The sequence below is a fragment of the Trachurus japonicus genome, chromosome 1 (assembly GCF_045865225.1).
Source record: "Trachurus japonicus isolate A0001 chromosome 1, Traja_1.0".
NCBI classification, from domain to species: Eukaryota; Metazoa; Chordata; class Actinopteri; order Carangiformes; family Carangidae; genus Trachurus; species Trachurus japonicus.
The window spans coordinates 16,016,889-16,038,262 of NC_140907.1; the positions used below are offsets into that span (position 1 = coordinate 16,016,889).

The 21,374-nt window shown below is 41.0% G+C and overlaps 2 protein-coding genes across 2 annotated transcripts; both read right to left on the reverse strand.

Annotated features, from left to right (window-relative positions):
* Positions 1-9,834: 9,834 nt before the first annotated feature.
* On the reverse strand, positions 9,835-14,833 carry rnaseh2a (ribonuclease H2, subunit A). Its single transcript, XM_085775654.1, has 9 exons — positions 14,762-14,833; positions 14,011-14,142; positions 13,846-13,917; positions 13,636-13,762; positions 13,445-13,532; positions 13,128-13,265; positions 11,519-11,606; positions 11,255-11,378; positions 9,835-10,219 (listed from the first exon to the last, which is right to left on the reverse strand). The coding sequence occupies exons 2-9, from the start codon at positions 14,135-14,137 to the stop codon at positions 10,057-10,059; spliced, it is 927 nt and encodes a 308-aa protein (XP_085631780.1). The 5' UTR covers positions 14,138-14,142; positions 14,762-14,833; the 3' UTR covers positions 9,835-10,056.
* A 1,741-nt stretch (positions 14,834-16,574) lies between these two features.
* On the reverse strand, positions 16,575-20,776 carry LOC146991619 (transcription factor SOX-10-like). Its single transcript, XM_085775670.1, has 4 exons — positions 20,605-20,776; positions 19,530-20,213; positions 18,963-19,234; positions 16,575-18,839 (listed from the first exon to the last, which is right to left on the reverse strand). Exons 2-4 carry the CDS (start codon positions 19,973-19,975, stop codon positions 18,049-18,051), a joined length of 1,509 nt encoding a protein of 502 aa, XP_085631796.1. The 5' UTR covers positions 19,976-20,213; positions 20,605-20,776; the 3' UTR covers positions 16,575-18,048.
* Between the last annotated feature and the right edge of the window lie 598 nt (positions 20,777-21,374).

The following is a 21,374-nucleotide window of genomic DNA, read 5'->3' on the forward strand; positions in this document are numbered from 1 at the left end:
TTCCCCTATTCAAGTTTTTTCCTTCAGTTCCTTACTTGCCTGTAGCTACAGTATGATCATGGCTGTCGACTCATTTAATTTGCAAATTTGTGTTACAATTATTTGCATTATCAACCAATCTGTCCATTTATTGATGAGCTGTCTGGTCCACAAAGTGTCAAAAGACAGAGAAAAAAATGCCTATCACAATTTCCCAGAGGCCACAGTGACATCTTCAGATGTTGCTTGTTTTGCCTGCTCAACAGGGATGTGACAGCAACATCCTAAATGGTTTTGACAATTGCTGCCAACTTGGCATCAGACCAAACCCAGTCACCATCTCTGTAAGATGTTTGCATACAGGTATCGTAGGTATTTGAGTGTTTACGCTGTGGTGTGTGGTTCATGTAGGTAATGTCATTTAACTGAATTAACAGTCAACACAGCCTGCTGTCATGCTTCCATTGCCGTTCCAGTGAAAAATAGCATTAAGCGTTATGCATTATTCAACACTCACACCTGTCACACATGGGATTCACTGCCATACAACATTTCATAGCTCCTCACCCTTCAGTTACTCGCATCCCTGATCCAAATGTTAATGAATGAGTGCTGGCATGGAAACAAATTCCCACCATGGTGATTTTAAAGAGAAAAATCTTGTGTGCTTTCTTTGCAGGTCCAATGTTCACACCAAATAAACCACCCTGGTTCCACTGAGTCTGACAATAAATGTAGATGTATCATCAATAAAAGCAATGCACACCCCGATCAATACTAGCCAAAAACAACCACTAAGCAGTAGTAATCACTGACTATGCTGAAATCTTTAAGGGCAAAGTCCATCCCCGTCTTCTTCACACAATGCTGTGCGTTTTGTCAGGATGATGTTTCACTGTTAAACATTCTCACAAGAAAGATCGCATTGAAAAAAGAGAAATGTTGGTCAAAGGTGGTCGGTGGGGGTTGGATCAGTGTGGAGAGAGAAAAACACACACAAGAGGCCAGGCAGCTGGTCCGGCTCCAGCTCCAGGACAGAGGGAGACAAGAGTGAGGCTTCTAGTGGCTTTTAGCATCCTGGCCTTAATGTTCCTCGTCTCTCTGAGCAGACGGCGCTGGCAGTCTTTAGTCCCGCTCACCCTGAGATTTACTGCCGACAGATCACTCCCAGTTCAACCTCAGCACTCCACCACCAGCACCAGCACCAGCACCGCCACCTCCAGTCTCTCACATTAAGCCACACATAAGGAGAAGTCTTTCATCTAATGGTGTAATAGAGCCATATAATTTCAATTAAAAAAGCGACCTAGGGCAGCAGCTAATGATTATTTTCATTCTCAATAAATCAGCTTTAAAAAAAAAAGAAGAAGGAGGGAAGGATCATTTAGTCTATGAAATATAAAAAATCAGCTCTGAGTACTGTAGTAGATGGGTAAGCAGAACAAAAGCTAGACTAATACTTGGGAAACAATGAAAAGGGGCCTTTATTTCTAAAAGTAATTTTTTAAATTCATGTTCACAAGTCTAATGGCTTCTGCAATAAAATCAAAGTTCCCTCAGGCAAAATACAACACATTTCAAATGGCATTAAGCTTTAAAAAAAAAGTCATGAATAAAATGAGTGAGGTGATTTATAATCGCATAAGCCTTTTGGAAGACTTGTTTAGCAGTCGCCACAGGGATCACAGTGTTTGGCCAATAACTTTAGAGCTGAGGATAACACCACCTTGCAGTTAATTCTCATTAAGCCCTTTTCACATCCATGTTTCAAATAAATCTCAATTTGTCATAAAACACAGTTGGCAAGTATTTTTTATGTCTGGGCTGTTTCAACACAAATAACTGCTGGAAGATTGTCTGTGTCTTAATAATGTTACAACAAGGTTCACTCTGTAGCAGTTTGTTTACAAGAGTTAAAATGAAACTTTCAACTTCAGTTTTTTACTCCAGCATTGCTGGGACGTCCCTAAAGTGCTTGGATAAAAAAGGAAAAAGAAATTTTAACATCAGTCTGGGTAAAGTCCATCTGCCGATGAGCATCATGTGATATATTTGAAAATTCCAGAGCAGCTGATAAATCAACCGAGTGGTCGCACTGATTTCTTAAGAGCTTTAAAAAACAACAACAACAACTTAAGTGATATATTATCTGGTGGTTTTGGATAAATCTACTGATCTAAACCGAGATCACACAAAAGTACGACTGACTTGAAATTATTTTAGAAAAACTACATGATTTAAATATAACATTGGGACAATTAAAAATGTTCAAGTATCTAATGGCCGTTAACAAATATCTTCTACCTAGCTAAACAATGAGCTAGAAAACCTGTCAGTAACATTACAATTAAAATATCTAAATATTAAACATGAACCCAAATATGCCGACACTGACCTGTAAAGCCACACAGCGATCTTGAATTAAAGAAAGCATCAGAGTAAACCGGAACGCGCAGGATATGATCCAGAACTAAATCTTATCAAAATGGTCATCACTGAAAATATGTTAATAGCATAAATGTGCCCTGATGCCAGCAGGTGAAAAATGATGTTTTGGCAAGTGACCTAGTTACCAGCTTGTCTGGCTTCATTTAGCCTATGCTGCTTTTCTTATTAATATTAAATAATTAATGAAGGCACATGAATTTTACATTTTTTTTGTTCATTAGGTGCTGTGAGATTTGGGGCGGGGAGGAGGCAGCAGCAGCAGCAGCGTGAAGCTCGTACAAGGCACAGTTTTAGGCAAACACTTTCACAGTGCAAAAGCTCTCAGAAATGATGTCACCCTTTTTTCAAAGGTTGCCCCGAGGGAGGTCAAACAGGGTCAGCTCTCTGCAGCCAAAAGCTTGGCAGGGCTGGGACTTGGAATATGCCTGCCGCTTGGTGCAATCCCATTTCCTGTCCTGGTAAGCCTGTCTCACAAGAGGCACGTCAGCTCATATCTCTTCATGGGCTGCAAGTGCCTCCGCCTGCATTCAAGTCTGCTGTGTGTTTGCAGGTTGATAAACGTGATCAGGGCTCCCCTCAGACACACTGTCACATGCAGGAATTATTTTAAGTGAAAGTCTTCCCCTAATGATTAATCCCATCACAATGATGGGGAGTACACAACACAAAACACTTGTAAAATGCAATTAACTCCCACAGCTCTGCAGTAAATTCTTATCCTTGAGAAACTTGTTGCCGTCTATTGAGACCGTCAGTGATGTGTTGTAATTTTAAGGCCGTAGCTTTTTGAGTCTGGTATTGGGCGGTATTAGAATTAATCACATTAGGGCTATGCCAGTCATAATTTACCAGATCCCAAGGTGGCTTCTTCAGAGGACTTGTTTAGTCTCATTACTCATTAACAGCCCCCAACTGTAACATATTTAGAAGAAAACCAGAAAATATTCTCTGATCTTTGTTGTGTCTCATTGATTTTGAATGATGTAAACAATTACTAGATTATCAAAAATGTTGCAGAAAAATTGCAATAAAAAAAGAAAGAACACTTTGTTTGTTATGTCATTGGGGAAAATCCCCCCCCAAAAAAAGTCAAGCCAAGTTGATTTTTTTTGGGTGGTGTCACTAACAAGGCCATGGAGGTCAAACAACAACAACTAAATCATTGTTAATGTTATTAATCATTTCTAATTATTATTTATTTTGCTGTAACATGCCCGTATCATCCTCCTCATCTTCCCTTGTTGTCTTCCTCATTTATTCATTAATTCTCATCCATTAAAACTTCCAGCAGATACATTTCCTTTGCTCCAACATTCCTTGCAGACCCTGCACCTCCTTTCTGCTCCTCTCAGTTACCACCTTCTCCTCATTTCTAGCCTTCCCTGTCTTGAATAAGTGGGTCACAGACTACAGCTGCGCTAAAAGCCTAGTCTGCGAAGAGGAGCTTCTCTAAATAAAACACTATAAAATCAGCCGTCTCTTGGGTGCCTCATCATACATACATAAACCCAACAAAGATGGAGAGAAGAGGGGAAGGAGTTCAAGAGGAAGACATAATGTACATTCAGCCTGATCGGTTGAGGTTGTCTCCAGCCTTGTTGTCTCTGTAAAAATAGATAGCAATTTCCGCTTGCATGTCTTATACATATACATTATGCAGCAACACTTTCAATCTCAAACTAATGTTTTGATGGAAGCACTGACAAACTTTCACCATACTTCTATGGTGAAAATGTGTCAGTTTTAAGGAAATCATGACAATAGGTTTGCACTTTTGCTCTACTTGTCTGTATAAAGTTTACTTTTGGACAAAATTATAGAACCCCTCAAAATGTCCAGTTGTTATTGAAACTTACACTTCATGTCTCAGTGTACTCTAAAATCAAAACTTAGAACAAATGAATACTTAAATATTATATGTTAAATATTTTTATTCTATTGGTTTGACTGTATAAAATTTGCTACAAATTTTCCACATCACTATAAATACATGACTGTGAGTGATCCTCCACCAATAACTTGACAGATACTACTTATGTTGGATTAGCAATAAACATTTATGGTTTCCAAATGTTGTCCCCCACTGACTTTGGTGATCCCTCTAGCACTGCAAGCAGGTTTATACTGTACTTGTGTTCTGTTTGAAATGTCTGTAACTTCAGGATTTAGGATGGGCCGTAATGACATCTTTGTGCAGACTTCCAAGTTACCCAGATGAATCCTTCTGATGGTGGTGACACCCCATCATGGCTTTTGCCATCATGAGGTTAAAATAATTTGTTTATACTAAAATGTCTAAGCAAATCTTGGATATATTTCCATGAAATATGACATTGTGATGAACCGCTTAACCTTTGAGCATCCAAATGTGAACCTTTAGTACACTGCCATAAAGCCTGGAAAAGAAACACAAGACAAGCAGGAAGCTTTGCTATATACTGAAAGCAAGCAGAACAAATACAAGCACCAACAGGTAGTAATGGAACTTACGTGGCATTGTCATTATCACAGAGACACCGTTACAGTTGAGGTTAACTTCAATTTTTCAGCATGCCAATACCAGTCTGTCTGCAAATCCTCTAAGGAGCCTTCAAACTCTAAATCCAACACCAAAGCAGATCTAGCAGACTAACTTGTGTATGCTAGTGCAACTGATGGCTGATACTGACTGTCCAATGGCCAATCAAGAAGAGGGAAGACAGTAACTTCATTTAAAAATCACTTCTAGCTCTAAAAAAAGTAATATATCAGTGCTCAACAGTAACCTTCAAAGTGTAATGTACTAATATTCTCAGTCCTGTTTTCATTTTGGGACAACAGGGACACCATGTGGATACAATCTGCTACTGCTACAATTAAAATGAGCCGCCATATGTTTGACCAACCAAGAGAAATGTCAGGGCTCCTGAAGGAAATCGACAAAGATAATTCAGTGTAAAGGCCAGATACAGAGTCTGAGGAGACCAGGAACAGTATTGGTGATCCACAGATAACAAACAGCTTTAGATCAGACTGCTGCATTTGGGCTAGATGCTGTGGGAATAGGCATACAGACTGTGAGACTGAGCTGAGACCTAACAAGAGTCGAATAAATAATTATTACAAAAGTGATGACTAATAAGGAAGTTGAGCCGCATAATCTTTAAATCTTTACCCAAGAAACTGTGATGTCAAAGACAGAGTCAGAGCCGACGTGGAATGTCATCCGGACGCTTCTGCCGTTTAATAAAAATAAAAGGTCATTTACACTGTTGATGGCATTTACAAGCATTTGCCATCTGTCACTTTTAATATGATGGTGCAGATTGATTTTGTACTGACTGTTCAACAAGTCCAATATAATTTATGTACTTAAGAAATATACATATCTGCTGTTTGTTTTATGTTTTTTGGGGTGGGTCGTATAATGCAAATCAAGTATCAAACCTAAAATTACAGATAATGTTATTACGCAATTACTGTTACTTATACAGTATATGGATGGCATCATGCACAATGTACAAACTAAAAAAATATATACTAATATATCGGAGCCATTTTGCTTGTATGAGGGAGAATTTGTCCAAATTATATTAAGTTAAAGAGGTGGAAAAATAAAGGGATAAATAAAGTTTTTTTTTAAATATATTTTTAGGGGCTTTTTTTGCCTTAATTGACAGGATAGTTCAGAGAGAGACAGGAAATGGGAGGCAGAAAGAGAGGGAATGACACGCAGGATAGGACCAATCGGCGCGGGATTCGAACCGGGGTCGCCTGCAGTGAGGACTATAGCCTCAACACATGGGGCAGGTCAGGTGCTCTACCAACTGAGCTAAACACAGAAAGTTACAGAAAAACTCCACTGTAGCACAAATGTTTATTGCAGGACCACAACAGTTTTGCCGCCACTCATTCATTCACGGAAGCTTTCTGTGTCAGTAGTGGAAAAGAACCAGCGCAATCCAATTAGCCCAATTAAAGAGATGCCATGAAAAGAAACTGGGACTATGTGTAACTACCTCAGGGATTACAGCCAGGCTGACCCCATGTCGCCTGGGCCATGGTGAGAAGGAACTGTACTTGGGGACAACAACGGTGCACGTCACAGAGGACAGTACAGACAGGACGAGTGTTTTCTTTAAATGGATGGAAATCCCTTTGTTTTTGTGTCATTAAAGTTTTCATACAGTATTTTTCAGCAGTTACAAAGTGTCATCTTTATCCTTTGTACATCAATTAAAGATTTTTCAGTCAGCTACTGGACTGGTCTGGTTTTGACTGGTCAAACCTATTGTTTGGTGTACAAAATATCAGAGAATACTTTAGGGCCATCTGAATTTTCAAGAGGCCAAGATGAAAACGTCTTTTTGTTCTTTGATCAGCATCTGAAAACCGCTAAGAGGCCTTATGCTCTATAAGTACAATGAGGCAACAAATTTTCATGGTTGACGGCTTGTGCTTAATAGACAGCTTAAATAATTATCAAACGAGTTGAATGTCATTCAACACTATAGCTTCTTGTATACGTAGTGTTTGCCATATATATATACATACATATACATATACATATACATATGAAGAGTTAATTTGCAAAAGCAGATAACTCCGTTTTTATAAAATTCTAGAATCTTCATTTTTTATTTACATAAGGTGATATCAGTCAAACCAAAGTTGAGTGACTCTGAGATGTAACAAAACAGACATATCTCCAAAAAATAAAGTTTTATTGAAAACAACACTATGCAAAGAATAATTACAAAGCCTCAGCTCATTTTTTTCAAAATGGCACTTATCTGCTTTTGCAAATGAACTCTTCATATGTATATACAGTATATATGGCAAACACTACGTATACACTGAAAAATCTACAAGGAGAATAATTATTTGCAGATATTTTCGATGTAAGTGTTTAGTAATTTTAGCTCAAACACAGGGTTCATTATCATATTTTAATATCTATCAATAATACATCATCTAAACATTTACAAATACAACAAACTGTGTCCTTGACTATAGACACTTCAGAAACTATTAAAATGGGTTCACAGAGCGTTAATTTGATTTGTCAGGTTGAGGTCAATTGTCCTGCTCTGTTTCTTAATCAGATGTACTTGTCTTCCTTGTGAATCAGCGTTGATCTTTGAATGATCCTCTTTTGAGTCTCCTACTCTCTTATCTAAGGGAATGAACAGTACACAGTACGCTAATTCTTTTGGTCAACAAAACATAAAATTTGTTTGCTTTGTATGTCTTTCAATGTTTCATTTATTTTTAGCCATCGCAGTGGCTGTAGGGATGGCAATGTCAGTCTTTTAGTTGAGTAGTAACCCATTTTGATTTGAAATATCTTAAGTATAATTTGATGGATCACCATGACATTTTGTACAGTGTTCAGAGAATTAATTTCTTCAGACTTGAGGGATCTTATAGTTTTTCCTCTCCTGCCAGCTCACATTTTTCGTGGTTCCCAGATGATGAATGCCAGGGGATTTTCTATCACCACCATCAGGTTCACATTCACGATTTTTATCTCATAAATTCTTGGATGAGCTGCAAGTAAGGATAAACTGCAATCACATTGATGCTCCCTGAATTTTCATGGTAAGTGAAAATTTGTATTTGTCCAGTACTCACCAAAGGCTAGAAAACTGATAGCTTTTTTTTTGTTTAGCATTTAACCTGACACTTGGGCACTGTGGGATACGGAGTTGAAATGACCCTCACAACTGACCACAGGCTTCTAACCTTTCTGACAGCATAATCAGTGTTTGTACACTTTTATAATTACATGTTTACTCACCAAAATTATCAACTGTCATAAAGCTTCTCATGTACCGTAAACAGCTCCATTGATTCACCGGGCAGGATGATCTAATGATGATCGAATTATAGCAGACAGTCTTAAGCTGAAATAGATCACTACCTTAGATCTCTATGGGCATAGGCTAACTATTTATAATCCCATTGACGCAGTAGGACACCAGGCTACTTAGGGGGATTAGACGAGGAGCCTGGGGAAGTTATAAATGGACGTAACGGTGGGAATCAGGAGAGGAATCAGACGGGACACAACAGATCAATCCCTGTGACGAGCTGGTCAGAAGAACAGAGCGATCCAGACACCTCATGCTGAGATTGCAGCGGGCTTACCAAGGAGCCAAGATCTAACTACCGAGACAAAAGCGTGGGCTTTGCTTTCAGCTTCTTCACATCCAGGCATCATCCATAACCATGGAACCTGTGGTCCAGACGGTAACAGCCTCTGCAGGCTTTGACAGAGACTCTTTCCCCAGGAGAGCCCTGAGGGCGACCCCCAGAGGAGCCTCGTCTCATTTTGTGAGGAGCTCAATCATGATCCTGTCCTCGTTTGCAGTCTCCAGTTTAGCTATGAACTGTGGGAAGAGGATCCAGGAGTCCAGAAACAAACCCAATGGGAACTAAGCAGCAGCGGCCAGATGGACATGCCTTTATTTTTCGGTTAACCTTTCCCAAGGCGACCAAGTCAAAGAAGAATATATTTTTATGATGATATGATTAACCCTCTTTCATAGTCCACTGCTTCGACTTCCTGTAGAAAAATGTAATGTACGTTTTCGTAATGGGTGAAGTTTCCTGAGGGTCCAAGTGTTCGCCTAGAGAAAAATCCTGAAGCATCAGAGGAGGATGAATCTGAGACAGATCATCCAACACAAGAAGACTGTTGACTGAGTGCTGTGATTTCTGAGACAAGAAAAGACCGGGATTCGTCAAGCACCCAAAGATTGATCTATGCAACGCCAAGCGACCTCTCTCAGGTTAATAGATTACAGTGTGGTTTTTAGGAGGTGGAAATATGCAGTAAAACCATTAAACCTTATCCTCCTTTTTACCTTATACTTGTATAAGTAATCTAAATATTGAAGACTTCAAAATAAGATAATAGAAAAATGAATAATTTCAGGATGTTTTATTTCAGAACATCTGCTGCTAGTGGCTGACTGACAGTAATACAAATGTAATTTACGGACATTATATCAGTATTAGAATTACACAAAAACTTTGCTTCAAGAAAGGTTTGGGTATTGAATCCAAATAATGATTTAGAACCAACTAAAATGCTATTTGTTTTGAACCATGATCAAAGACTGTATTTTATGATTTAAATGTCAGGAGAGAAAGCTGTGCCGAGTTGTCTCCATCCTGTGTCTGTCAGAGTGTGGTGCATTTTTTTGCATTTGATGTCAGCCATCACAACGTGCTTGTGCTACTGATCCATCATGGTTCATATGAACCACTGATGACGCTTTTCAAACTCCTGTTGTATTTTGTCATATTGCCACCAGAGGGCAGTATTAGTATTAAAGATCGCTCCTCTCCAACAATGCCTTCTTGCTTCTTTGGATATATGCTCAAGAACTTTAAATCAAAGGCTCTTAAAAAGGCAGAACATGAGTTTAAACATCATATTTATGTACAAAAAAAATACATACAATCATGGAAAATAAAGAAAAACCAAGTAAAGTTTGCTCTGTTGATACAAGTATCAGATGCCAACAATGCTACATTAAAGTCCATGCACTTTGTGCCCAAAACAAGGTGCTGGGGCTGTATATGAAAAACTTGCAATGACCTTATGATTTCCTGTGTCCGTGTGCATGTCCTGCAATATCCTTAGAGTGTGTCAAGGCTCTTCAGCCTCCTCTCAGTGAGGAAGCGGTGTGTCTGGTGAGTTGGGTTTTGGTCGTTACCTCCAGCTGAAGAACCAAAGTAGGTCAGCATGGACCTGTTGTTTTTCCGCTGTGCAGCCTTCTCCCCATCCTCCTCATCATCATCCCTGAGGACAGATTTGACAAAACAAGACTGATTTTTACACTGTGGTTAGTGCTCGTCTCCTGGGGTAAAATGATTTGCACAGCCATTAAGTGTGCAAATCAAAGGGGTTGTGGTTTTCACAGACTAACACATGTAAGTATTTTTACAGTCATGTGAAAAATTAAGTACACCCCATGGAAATGGTTGACTTTTTCAACATATTTGAGCTGGCAAACAGGGCCTATTAAAAACACAGACCACTTACATGGTAAAAGTAAGAACACTGAATTGATCACTCCTTCAAATCCATAAAATTTGAATCAGGTGCTTTAGATCAGACGCTAATGATAAGAACCTCTTTAGAGGAGATTGAAGAAATAGCAACCTAAGTGTGTGATGTCAGCAAAAACTGTTAAAGTGTATGTATCCACAATCGCGTTTGACCTGCAGAGAGAAATGCCAGGGAAACGCTTTGCTGTCAGTGAGATTATGCTCATTGACTCAGCCATGATCTCTGCATCACATTAACGTAAGGCCATCTGTGGATAAGCTGAATGTGAATCTGAAGTGGTCTTTTTGATAAAATAATGATCCTGAGCATACGGGCACCTCCACCAAAGAATGGCTCAAAAAGAAGAAATGAAGAGACGGTTATGGTCAAAGCCCAGATTTGACTCCTGTTTAAATGGAGCTTCAAATAGGCATAGCATGCAAGACAATCCTCAAATGGTGGAATTTTACATGGAGGAGTGGTCAAAAATTTCAGCAAGCTGATCTCAGAGACGGGCAAACAATTATGCAAAAACGCCTACAAGGACTTATTTTGATTCAAATGGTAATACAAGCTTCTGAGGCCAAGGCTGGACTAACTATTTCCACAGAAAAATATGTCTCTTGCTCCATTTGTCTATCTATGATATGATTGGAAAAGTTTGAATTATTCTAGGTCACGTAACAGAGAAGATTGAATATGGTATTCTTCTTCAACGGCCTGAATCAGCCTCTACCTTTAAACAACACAGGACTCTGATAAAAATCAAGTTTGAATGTTCTTTACCAGTGGACAGTCATCCCCTTGCTGTCCATCAGGGTTTGGGCAGTGCTCCAGCTAAATCGAACAAACTGAGGGTAACCGAACACTGGGTCCAGGTACTTCAGCATCCATGCTTTAGTCTTGGGGTCTAAAAACACAGGACAATATTGGTCTCAGCAATGATTATCAATACATCTACACATTTTCTAACAGCCTTTCTAAGTGTTTATGAGTAACAGAGTTCATGTCATTGGAAAGATTATAATATCTGCTGATTGTTTTGCTCACCATTTGGGTAACCTGAGCCGTAATCTGCATCCACCTCTGCCAAGTCCTCGGCAAAGTCCCAGCCTTTTACAACGCGGTCCCTGGCAACCTGAAAATAATCACACAACATAAGAAAACCCAGAGAAATTCTGAACATATCTTGAAATATGAATGTTGAGGTGTTCAGTGACACAAATTCTTGGTCCATAATCCTAAATTAAAGTAACTGAAATAACAACCATCCACATCTCACTATTAAATCTGCTCTCTGAAGATGGACTGGGTGGACTTCCTAGCTCAGATGCCACACAAAGACACACAAAGTAAAAATGTAAGGGTGTAGAGCAACAGGAGACCATTGCATACATTTTTAGTAAGGAAAATACTTAATACATGATGACTCCTGCTATAAAACAAATATATGATTGTGTAGTAAAACAACTCCACCATCAAAAGGGAAGAAATTGTAATTCATGTTGCTTGTCATATACTTCCCTCACTCGTATACTGGGAACAAGGTGTGAAACTTTTTTTCTCTCAGGAAAGACAGAGGAGACTGGGAGTGTAATTTAACCTACAATCAAACAGAAGACTGTACAGCTGTGAGGTTCAAAATAAAAGAGAAGGATCAGCAAATAAATGTAACAATGGGCCTCATTCACCAGTATCTTTTGAATTATGTTCTTAAGAAATTTCTTAAGAAACCCCTACATCAGATCTATGGACTTGCTTGTAGACCTCAAAATTGTTTGCATCTTTCCTCTTAGATTGATGAATGCTATTTGCTTGTAAATTGAGAGCGTGTGCCAGGTGATCTTAATTAACATAGGATTAGCAGTGATAAACGCCCCATCAGTCCCCGTAAAAGGGCACGAGACCGCAGGGCCGTGTGCACACAGAAACCACAGAAACTGAGCAGAGAAGAAGAGTTGAGAAAGAAAGTTAAAATGCCCAAATGGAAATCTGCAGAGGGAGCACCAGACTCCAAATGTACAAAGAACTGGTAGTGCTGAAGAGGAGGTACTGCTGCAGGAAGTTAACAAAAAACTAGCTGTGACATGTAGAAACATCGGCAGTGGATGCAAAGTAACAGGAAAAAAAGATATATTGAAAGCTATCAGTCATACACTGATTTGATCTAAAATCTGAAGTTAAAAAATGAATTGCCAAACAAAAAAGAGAGATGCAGAGCACTGGAGGGGGCAGGCTGGTCCAGACTGATCTGAGCTGGACTAGCGCATCATCAGAGAGAACACACTCTCAGGTGTGCCATCAGAAATATAATCATATTATCATATATGATCAATCACTTTATTGCTATTGGATGAGGTGGTTCCTAATAAACATAACTGGTGTGAATTATATATAGTGTATACACTATAGTGTATTATAAGAGACCACAATGCTTTCTTAAATAATTTTAAAAAAAATTAAAAACATTATAAATGATGAGAAAATTATTCTAATTCAAATCGTAACAGAAGAAAATTCAATAATCACTTAATTATAAGTCTCAACTCTCAAATGTGCGTAGATTTTGTACTTAGCTAAGAACAAATTCCAAATAAGAAAACATTGGTGAATGTCAAAGTCTTCTTGAAAACTTCGGAAGTGGCTGCTCTTTACTAACCTTTGCACAGATACTGGCTGCACTGACAACAGGGAAGAGAGAGTCAGCTTTGGGCCTCACGGTCACGTCGATACCAGGAAACAGCTGGGAGAGTTTCTGCTCATACTTCTCTGCCGGGCCAACGGTGTCCACAAAAACCTGCAGAAGACCAGACAGGTGGAAGAAGGTGGAAGAAGGTGGACAAAGAAGGAGAGGATGACAAAACAAATTAGAAGATGGGGGAATAAGGAGCAAACTGGAATAGAAGAGTAGTTTTTAACCCTAAACCGTAAACACTACAGTAAAGCATTTTTAACCATGTAAAAGTTTCCTCCTACCTCTTTGAGCTGTACTCCACAATCCAAGGCATACTGTACTAGACCAATGGCTGTATCGTGCGAAAGAGCATTCAGGTTGTATTTTGTCCTTGAGGCAAAGACAAGGATAATCTTAGTGTGTAAATCTAAATCATGGGTTCTCTGCATGAAAGATGCCATTAATTATTATTGATGCCCCATGTGCCAAATACCTCTGTAACATGCTGGTAGAGATGGTGTTAGGGGCGAGGATTTGGAGTGCCCAGCCCACATAACTTCTGGTTTCATCCAGTTTTTGGAAAAGGTTTTCTCTTTCTGCTTCTGTTAGAGTCTTTGAATCTATCAAGGAAATAATCAAGTGCATCAATTTCAGAATGCATTTTACCATTTTGCGAGTGCCTAAATTGTGCAGAACTGATTACCTGCCACTTTCAAGTTCTTTAGGTCATCCTTCTTCGAAACTGGACAGAAACATATCCCATACACCATGGGGCCTGGATCACAAAATACAGACAGGTATGTATACCACATGCTTCACTGTGTGGTCACTGCTAAAACAAATGGCGGTCATTATCTCAGCAGCTCACCGAGCACAGGCCCCCTGCCCGCTTCATCAATGCCCAAACAACAGTCCTCCGTCTTGCAGACATCTGGGATCGGAGACACCAGCCGGCAGCTGACAGAGTTGTCTTTTTCAAATGGACTGAGATCCATGACCGCTGTCGGAAGAGGAAGACACATAGGATGAAATCACACAGTCCCCTCCCTGACCTGAGCCAAAGTGGTTATCATCCCTACAGCCTCTGGTGAAGCCACTGAACATGACTGACAACCTGTGGGCAGATCTTAAACATGTTGTGCGTGCAAGACAGACAAGGATGAACGGGTGAAAAGTGCTAAATCTAAAGGAGAGACGTGTATAGCTGCCACAAAAAGCCTGTGCAGGTTATAACATCTGAACTAACGTTATATCACATACATTTCGCTTAAAAGGTTTACAAACTACGTCACCAGCAGCATGCAACTTTGGGGGCGTTTAGCAGCGATACAGGGTGAGTTTACCGTGTTTCAGGGGTTATTATCAAAGTCTTTCTGTTATTATGACTCTCTGTTGTGTTAGCTGCTTCAGTCGGCTAACGTTAACACAAAAACAAGCTGATAGCCTACTATGTTATGCTGTTGCTGCTACACACTGTTGGACACGCTTCCAGCTACTGAAACCTCTACACAAGAAACTCGCAATGTTTTCGGTCTAAATGCTGAGGTTCAGTTGTGTCGGGCAAACATTTAGGTAGGCTATAACATGATAGGCTAAGACAGAACAGAGTCATTTCTTACCTGTTTCCGTGACTTTGTCCTGTCAGTTTGGTGCTGTCGTGTTTGTATGTTGTTGCTGCTGCTGCTGCTGCTGCTGCTGCTGCTACGGATTTGGCGCCTCCCGGAAAGCGTCTTCGTCGTTTGACTTGTGTAAGTGTAGGCGCTTTGCTGCCACCACATGGTTAGGAGTCTGACCTGAGTCTGACCCGTTTTATAAACGGCCATGGTCCGACCTGGTGCATTGAAGCTCATCTGTCTATTATTAAAACTAAAGATGAAAAGAAATTAATAAATGCAGTAGAGAAACTATTTTATTTTTAATTGTAACTTGAGTTTCTCTATCTGATCTGGCAGCGTGGCCATGTATAGAGGCTGTGCATGTTTGTGTATGTAAGTCCCTCCTCTTTCACTTTTACAGTTAGGGCTTCCCACATGCAAAATTTACTAGTTAAGTTCAGTGCCCAATATTCAAGTGAATAAACAACATTTTCTTCTCAAAAGGTCAGGATAGAGTGTTAGGCTTTAAAATGTAGCCTATGTTTATTATTGGATTGGATTATTATTAACGTTGGCTAATCAGCACAGCAGTAGCCTACTGTGACATTAATTTGAAATAGTCCTCTGTTATATAAGTCTACTAAGTCTACCTACTACCTATGCAAAGTCGCATCAGAGAAATTATGTAGCTGATGACAAAGCAGAATATTTGCCTTTGCAGTCAAGTGGAGTACATTAGAAAGACTTACAACACAGACCAAAATCAGTCTGATGTAAGAACAATTATTTGATAAAATAGCTCTTAAAACACTTGATGTAGATTAGGCTACAAACCTGTATAATGGTCAACTTGTATGTTGAATAATGCATTATGCTACATTAATTTTCTATTATTCATGTAAAGTTTACAATTACAGGATGTTTGACATTAGACAGTTTGGTGTTTTGAATAAGGCAATAGAAAACAGCACAAAAGTTGATGGAGTTTGGATCGTTGTAAAAGAAAAAGAAAAACTAAATACAACTACACAAAGCAGACAAAGCACCCTGGGGTGTTTGTATTTAGTATAATATCAATACTTCCTATGGATTTAACTTTTTTTCTCACACATTTAAAGATTATTCATAGCAAGGGTCTGCCTATATGTGTATAGGGCTGTTATTAATGAGTTTATCAATTCTTTGGGAGCCACGTTGCTAAATTTGTGAACTAAGTGTGGTCTACCTACATAATGTTATATTTTTCTTTTATCAATATTTACAACGCACTCCCTGCTGCACTGAAAATACAATTTCACCTTCAACCCAGCACTGATATTAACTTCTTCTTTTGTTTTTTATTATATCAAACACTGTCATGTCAGTTTAATGAACCTGATTTTTTTACTTCTTACTCTCTGAATGGGTTTTAACTGCAGCTGAGTGTAGATCCAGGGAGGCAGCCTCAGGTGGAGAGGAGAGGACAGAGTGAAAGGAGAGCCATGTACAAAAGTCCAAGTGTACGCTGGTTACGCTGAAATTGGCCTTGCCTCTGGCTCTTTACACCCACCCTTTCTCTCTCTCTGTGTCCCTCTCCCTTGCTGAATGGCTTTCTTTGTCTTTCTCAGTAACACGCAGTCCCCAGCTGATTAAATGTGGGGAATTAGTAGTCAATTTTAGCCTACAACACACAAACACACTAAACAGCTTAGGTTGGTGGGGCTCCGATTGTGTTTTTATTGCAGTTCACACGTCAGCAGCATGTTTTTAATTTTATTTTTTTCACCCTTCACTTGCCAACTGCACAAAGTGTTTTGTCCACAGCAGCACTGCCACATAAAACCACAACCTTACACTGTTTGTTTTTTTATAAATAAATTGATTTAATAAATGACAACAATAATATTTCAACATTGCTTTTCTTGTAAGGAAGCCAAAATACTCAAGTGAATGTATAGCAAACACTTTACAAAACTATCCAGAATTATACAAAATGGAAGAAGCAAAGTTTTGACACACAATGCATTATTACTTACATAAAAATAATAACTACATGGTAAGAGGGTCAGTATAAAATGATAAAGTATGCATCACTTACTAAAGGTGAAACCTGTGGTAATGACCATTATTCACATTGCTGAAGAGGAAGAGGGCTATTTAAAACATGCTTTTGGCCTACATGCAGCGCAGAACGTTCATACATGTGATTCTAATCCTTAAGTAGGACCCAAAGCTGGCCAATTATCTCGAGAGGTTTGGTTGAGACTTTGTGCTTATAGATTTTAACTGAGTAATTGGATGAATCAGATGTGAATCAGCAAAAAAAAATGTTAGGCACTTAGGAAGCAAAAAAGAAGACTGAAGTGGGCGTTTAAGGTTCTGATATATTGAATACCTTCAGTCGATCAGGTATCCGGGGGGTTGCACTCCTCCTTTGCTACTGGCACATAATGAACAGAGTTGAGGTAAGTGTCCAAGACTGAGCGATAAGCTGAAATACATCTTTAAGAGCTCTCTTTCCCTCTCTTTTTCCTATTTTCCCCTTAAATGCTTCATTGCTCAGTTCAGTGAAGTTCATGTAAAGAAAGGACAGAAGTACAGACTGTGCTATCTACAAAGAAAGAAGGTTGCAACTATCCTTTTCTGGCCACGGAAAAAACAACAACAACAACAACCCCAGGGAACATCTTATTGAAACAAAACATGCTTTTCCCAAAGCAGTGGTGCAGATGTGTAAGTGTAATATCAAATCAGTCACAATAAAGTTACACCCTAGGATATCGACAATGACAATAAAGTTACTACTCATATAAAATAACACAATGACATCAAGAACATCCTTTAGTTTGGTTAATAAAATCTGATTATGTCAGTCTCAACCCATCGCGTCTGGGTCAAATCTGAGTCACTCATGCACATCTGTCCACTCTCAGTGTCTCTCACTCGTCCGTCTCTCAAAAACACACGTGCTGTACATCCCAACTCATATTTTTGATGGCACACGTTTGTTAAGCTTTATTTGTCGTTTGATTGGCTGTTGACCCATGATTCACACCTTATACTGTGTGAGTTTGTGGCTGTTTTTTTTATATTTTATTTAACTGTGTAAGGCCCCGTGGATGCGTCTTGCATTATATTGGCTACAAAAGTAAAAACCTCTAATACAACATCAATATGGCATGGACACACACACACACACACACACACACACACACACACCAACACACACATATGCAATCACATGCTCACATATTCGCACATACACACACACAAACAGACACACAGATCCACTCACACGCTTCCCATATTTCCCTCTGCTCAGCTGGTCTCCCTCAAGGTCTTGTGAGTGTGGTGTAAACAGGCTGCTCCCAGTGTGTGGGGCTGTGGGAGGGGGCCACACTGGAGGGGTCTCCTATGGTAGTGTACAGAGGCCTCTGTGTAGGGCCCATGTAGGAGAAGGCTGAGTACAGCCCCGGGGCCTGGCTGGAGTGGGCATAGTACGCCCCGGGGGCCTGGTGCTCTCCGTACTCAAACTGAGCCCTGGAGGCCAGCGAGGGGAACGCGGAGCCGTAGTGAGGGAGGCTGAGCGGGGTGTAGGTGACGTGGGTGCCTGAGGAGGGGGAGGACGAAGCCTCGGCGTAGTGGCTCCCAGACGCAGACTCGCTCTTGATCTGGGCCTTGGAGGGGTCGGAGGAAGAGGGAGAGGCCTGGGGCTGCTGCTGCTGCTGCTTGGACAGCCAGGCCGAGTGCCCGCTAGCAGCAGCCAGGGCGTAGGCGTAGGACGAGGCCGAGGACCCGGCCGCGGGGGCGCCGGCTCCGCTCTGCGGGTGGCCGTTGGGAGGGAGGTACTGGTCAAACTCGTTCACATCAAACGGCTCGATGTTGGACATCACTTCGTGGCTGATCTCACCGATGTCCATGGTGCCAAAGTCGATGTGGGGTTTAGCGCCTGATGACGAGGGACCACCGGATGCGCCTTCAGCCCCCACCCCGAGGGCTCCCCTGGACCCCCCTGATCCTCCGGCCGCTCCTGCTGCCCCATCCCTCTTGGCATCTGACAGTTTCCCAGACTGGAGCTCTGTCTTTGGGGTGGTGGGGGGCGTGGGTGGGCTGTGACCCTGACCTGTGGGAGAGAGGAGAAAGGACACAGGTGAACTCTGACATCAGGTACAAGAAGGTTTTCTGTTTACTCGTATACGAACTATGGAAATGTCAAAACACAAATCTTGTGCACACGGCCACCTACCAGCAGGATGGTGGTGGTGATGGTGGTGGTGGTGCAGATCACCCAGGGGAGACCCTGCCCCGCCGTTGTGCTCCAAGTGCAGGGTCTTGTAGTGTGACTGGGAGTGGCTGGCCTCCCCTTCCCCCTGGCTATCGGACTCACTGGTAGTCGTTAGTTTGCCGTTTTTGCGTCTCCGGGGTTGGTACTTGTACTCAGGGTAGTCCTTCTTGTGCTGTTTCCTCAGCCTCTCCGCCTCCTCGATGAATGGCCTCTTGTCGTTCTCGTTCAGCAGCCTGAGGGAGGGAGGGGGGGGGGGGGGTCGAAAAACAAGCAGTGATTTAGTCTTATGAGTCCAAGGGAAAGTAGGCTATTTCTTTGAATATGTCTGAAAATGATGCTGATATCAACCTCGTGCGTGATAAATGAGGATGGACAAAGAGCATAGGCTACAATTTGCCAACATTTGCCTTTAAGTTGAATCTATAGGTTACATCTCCTCATATAGGTAACTTTACATACATGCTGCACAGGAAATGTACCACTGTAAAGCCACACTGTTCTTTGCTAGGACAGCCTCTCCATACAAACCTCCACAGTTTGCCCAGGGTCTTGCTGAGCTCCGCGTTGTGCAGGTGGGGGTACTGGTCGGCCAGTTTCCTCCTCGCCGCTTGAGCCCACACCATGAAGGCGTTCATGGGCCTTTTGACGTGGGGCTTTGCTTTGTTTCCGTTGTTTACGCGCACCGGCATCGGCACAAGTGTCCAGTCATATCCGTCCAGCACCTGACTCACCGCCTCCCTGATACCGATCGGGAAACGATCGTCTTCTTCGCCGTCAGATTTGCCTCTGGATCTGCCTCCATCATCCTCGCTGCCCTCCCCCACGCAGAGCGCGGTGAGCTGCTGAGGCGCCCCGGTCAGAGGTGAGTCCTGGCCGGGCGGCGCTCCGGGCTGAGTTGGTGACAGTGAATGACCATCGTCTGACCCTCCGGGACTCAGCTCCGCCTCGGACAGGCTGTGCTCCTCGCCCGACATTTTTTTTTATTTTTTAAATTTAACTTCAACTAATGACAACGTTCTTTTGAGTGCAAAATTAGTTTTCTCGAGAGTCCAGACTGTTCAGTGTAATTAAATCGTTTTAACTGAATCAGAAGGTTTGGAGTATACGACGATCCCAGTTATTGCTGACTCTTCTCAGGCAAAGCCATACTCCGGCGTAAAAGTGTCCTTTCCTCCGTCGGCTGGAAATCCGTCTCAGCAAAAGCTGCTACACCTAAAAATCAAATGTAATATAACAGAAACTCTTTAGTAGACCTATTATTGAGGTCCAAAAGTAAATTGTAGCTCATTTTAGTTTTCAGCTAGTTTAGGTTCAGCTTTGTAACGGATGAACTGTGACCAAAACGGTAGCCAATAACAATAATAATATAATAATGATAATAACATTATAAAAAAAAATAATGGTAATAGGCTAATAGCCTAAATGGATAGAAGGAGCAGTTATAGAAAAAAATAATAGGCCTATCTAATTTCTAAAAAATACGGCCAAAGCTCTTTCAGTAAAAAGTAAGGAGAATACAACTGGCACATAAGCTAGTATGAAATATAGGCCTACCTATTCTTTTATCGAAGAAATTTTCTTTTAAAAAAATTACATAACTTACCAATTTAGATGTCCAGTGGTTCAACATGGGAGTGTGTGGCTGACTGTAGAGCCGATGAATGGCTGCTCTGTGTGGCAACAGCGGAGCTTAAAGAGCGCCTTGTGAGAGGGACCGGGAGAAAAAAAAAGTGATTGAAAGTGGAAAACATTCCCAGAGAGGCAGCATTCCAGAACACTGTCAGCCCCGCCCACCCCGGCAGCGCAGCGCGCTCCCATTGGTCAACTAATTATCCCGCTGCTCTCCGACTGGCCGAGGAGCGATACACCGTTAATGCCCCGTCTGTCCATCACGGTGCAACATATCCAACAGGGAAGAGGTGAGATTTTACATCGGAGTGGCTTAAATGACTCTACAGTGCGGCCATTTAGAGGCAGGAGAAGGCCAGGTTTGTTGGACGTGTTGACATGTTATATGAAACAAATAAACAATCACGAGGAGAGTTATTGCCTCCTGTGGTCACGTTCCTAAAAATAAAAAAAATAAAAAAACGGACTTGTAAAGTTTTGCTCTGATTTAACCAGATTCACAATAAAACCTGGATTTCTTACCCAAGACTGTCTGGTGATTTTTGTAAAAGACATTCAAGCTTGGCAACACAGATAAATAGGCTAGCCTACTTTAAAAAAAAAAAAAAAAAGGAAAAAGAACAACTAGCATGACTTGGTAGGCCATGTGTGATGGGCTGTATTTGGGTCAGGGTCAATAACGTCACAAAATTAATCTTTAATCCAGTTTCTGTATGTTTCCATCTCTGACCACGAAATAATCAA